We start from the raw sequence: 2,362 nt of genomic DNA, 5'->3' as shown, positions 1-2,362 counted from the left end.
TCTGGTGAGTACTGTGTGACTCAGTCTATAACCCTCGTCGTCCTACAGGGTGGAGCGCCTTCTCCCTTCGATAGAAACTTTGGGACAAAACTCTCTGCCAGAGCCATGCAGTGGATTACTTCCAAACTGAAGGAATCTCATGGGACAGGTAGAAACATGGGGGTTTGGAAGGGGGATTGGGGGGGCTGTTAGTGCACTTGGTGACTGAGACTGAAGCTGGCAGTGTAAAATAAGGTGTCTGCCCCTCTATTTTTAATTCTGCACATGACAAAACTGGGTTAATCCTGCTAGTCTCTGGAAGCTTTTAAGGTAATAATTAAAATATAAATTAGTATGCGCACCTCCTTCCCCCTTACACACACACACTCACACACACACAACTAAAAAACGACTGACCACTCCCCGTTGAGCAGAGTAGAGCCCCTCTGTAGGGCTTTCTCAACTTCCAGCTTTATAGAAGGAGATGCCAGGTGGCGGGTTCAAATGGCTAACTCTTAGGTTTAGGAAGTTCAAAAACAAAAGCCCAAACAAACCCAAACTCATTGCCATGATGTCAATTCTAGCTCATGGCAGCCTTGCAAGATGGAGTAGCACTGCCCCTTGAGTCTCCCCGGCTTTCCAGCTACATCTTGCCGCTGGTTGCTGCTGGTGGGGCTCCCACTTCCACCCAGCCTTTCAGTTCACAGCTGAGCACTTGAACCACTTCCTACCAGCTCTGCTTTTTAGGTGAAGAGAGTCACACTTCCTACCAGCTCTGCTTTTTAGGTGAAGAGAGTCACACAGCTGCTTGCCCCATGAGTACCTCAATTCGAGAAAATGCTTCTTCATTCTTGCTCACTCTACTGATGGCAGTCATTCAAATAATTGGGTAACTTTTTTTTCTTTTAATAAGTAGAAAGTTGCTATACACATTGTCTTTTATTAAGACTGTGAAAGGTAATATTTTTAACTTTTTATCTTTTTTCTTTTTGCTACATGGAGCACTTTCTTTGAACTGACTTTAAGATACATAGACTTATTTGTTGATTCATTCAATACTAATTTTTATAGAAAAACACCAACAGCATTGGACTGGGAGGTTTCTGGTCTGTTTTCCTCCCACAAAACCCATGTCTTTTTTAAATCATAGTTTACTCTCTCTTGACCAGAACTACTCTGGATATTCTGAGAGCCACTCCCTACTTTTCCTACTGATGCTTCAAATTTCAAGTGGCACTGTGGGCTAAGCTAACCACAGGGTCAGAGGTTCAAACCCACTAACCGCTCCTTGGGAGAAAGATAAAACCTTTTGCTCCCATACATACTTAGAATATCTTGCCCTGTCCGACGTCTCCCTTCACCCACTTTTCTGTTGTCCATCCCCCAGGGAGGAGGTCACCTATAGTTCCTTGTAACCGGTTCTCTCTTTCCTACCCACTCTCCCTCTACACTCCCTGTGATTTACATATTAAAGATAAAGCATTTAACCGATATTAAAAATAGAACATTTAACAGAAGTAGCAAATGCTTTCTTTTCTGCTTTGCTGTACCATACGGTTTACATGGGAATTAATGATGGCACGGGTAGTGAGGGCTCAATGGTAGACTCCTACCCTTTCTGGGTTTGAGTCCCAGACAGTGTACTTACCTCATGCACAGCCAGTGCCAGTCTGTCAGTGGAGGCTGGTGTGTTTTATATGATGCTGAGCAGATGTCACATGTATACTTCCATATATACAGGAAAAAGCTCTTTCAAACTACACATTTTTCCCGCTAGGCGAGCATCGAGCAACTCGCTCTAGGTTAGTGCACCCAGTGGCGTCCCCTGGGAAGGTTCTCTCTGGCCACAGTGAAATTTTTCATAAAAGCAGTTTCACTCAAACCTCATTTTTTGTGATGGCCGATTTAAGAGAACAGCATGGGGCTGTGAAATTTAGTTTCCTGCTCAGGAAAAAATGCCGTAGAAAGTTATGATGTTGAACACAGCTTACAAGAATACTATAGGAAAAAACTCAAGTGTACAAGTGGCTTCCTTTTTTTCAAACAGGCAAAATGTCAATTGATGGCAAACCTCATTCTAGACTCTCTTGGAACTCGGTTCAAAGGGCCTATGAATCCCCCCCAAACTTAATGATGAAATGGTAGGGATGTATGTATTTTGTGCAAATGTTGACAATGCTTCTCATATTCTTAAAGGGAAGTGTGGACTTTTCTCAGAAAAGCTTAAGAAATCTTGATGTGACCCTAAAACAATGAAGGTTTTATTTCACTTATCTGATTCAAATCGTCTATATCTTAACCAGTAAAAAACAAAAACCCTATTTCACGAGGCCTAGCAGATTTTTTTGTTGTTGTTTCCAACTGCATGCGAGGGGGTGTTGTT

The 2,362-nt window shown here is 42.6% G+C and overlaps 1 protein-coding gene across 1 annotated transcript in view; it reads left to right on the top strand.

Annotated features, from left to right (window-relative positions):
* The window catches only part of LOC101660140 (phosphofructokinase, platelet), a 46,935-nt gene that overhangs the window by 40,798 nt on the left and 3,775 nt on the right, over positions 1-2,362 (top strand). The window contains exon 15 of the mRNA XM_013004550.3: positions 49-148. Coding sequence (XP_012860004.3) covers positions 49-148 — 100 coding nt within the window. The remainder of the gene's footprint in view (positions 1-48; positions 149-2,362) is intronic.

The sequence above is a fragment of the Echinops telfairi genome, unplaced genomic scaffold (assembly GCF_000313985.2).
Source record: "Echinops telfairi isolate 266 unplaced genomic scaffold, ASM31398v2 ScPeMD7_31;HRSCAF=116, whole genome shotgun sequence".
Lineage (NCBI taxonomy): Eukaryota > Metazoa > Chordata > Mammalia > Afrosoricida > Tenrecidae > Echinops > Echinops telfairi.
This window is presented reverse-complemented; position numbering and strand designations above follow the sequence as displayed.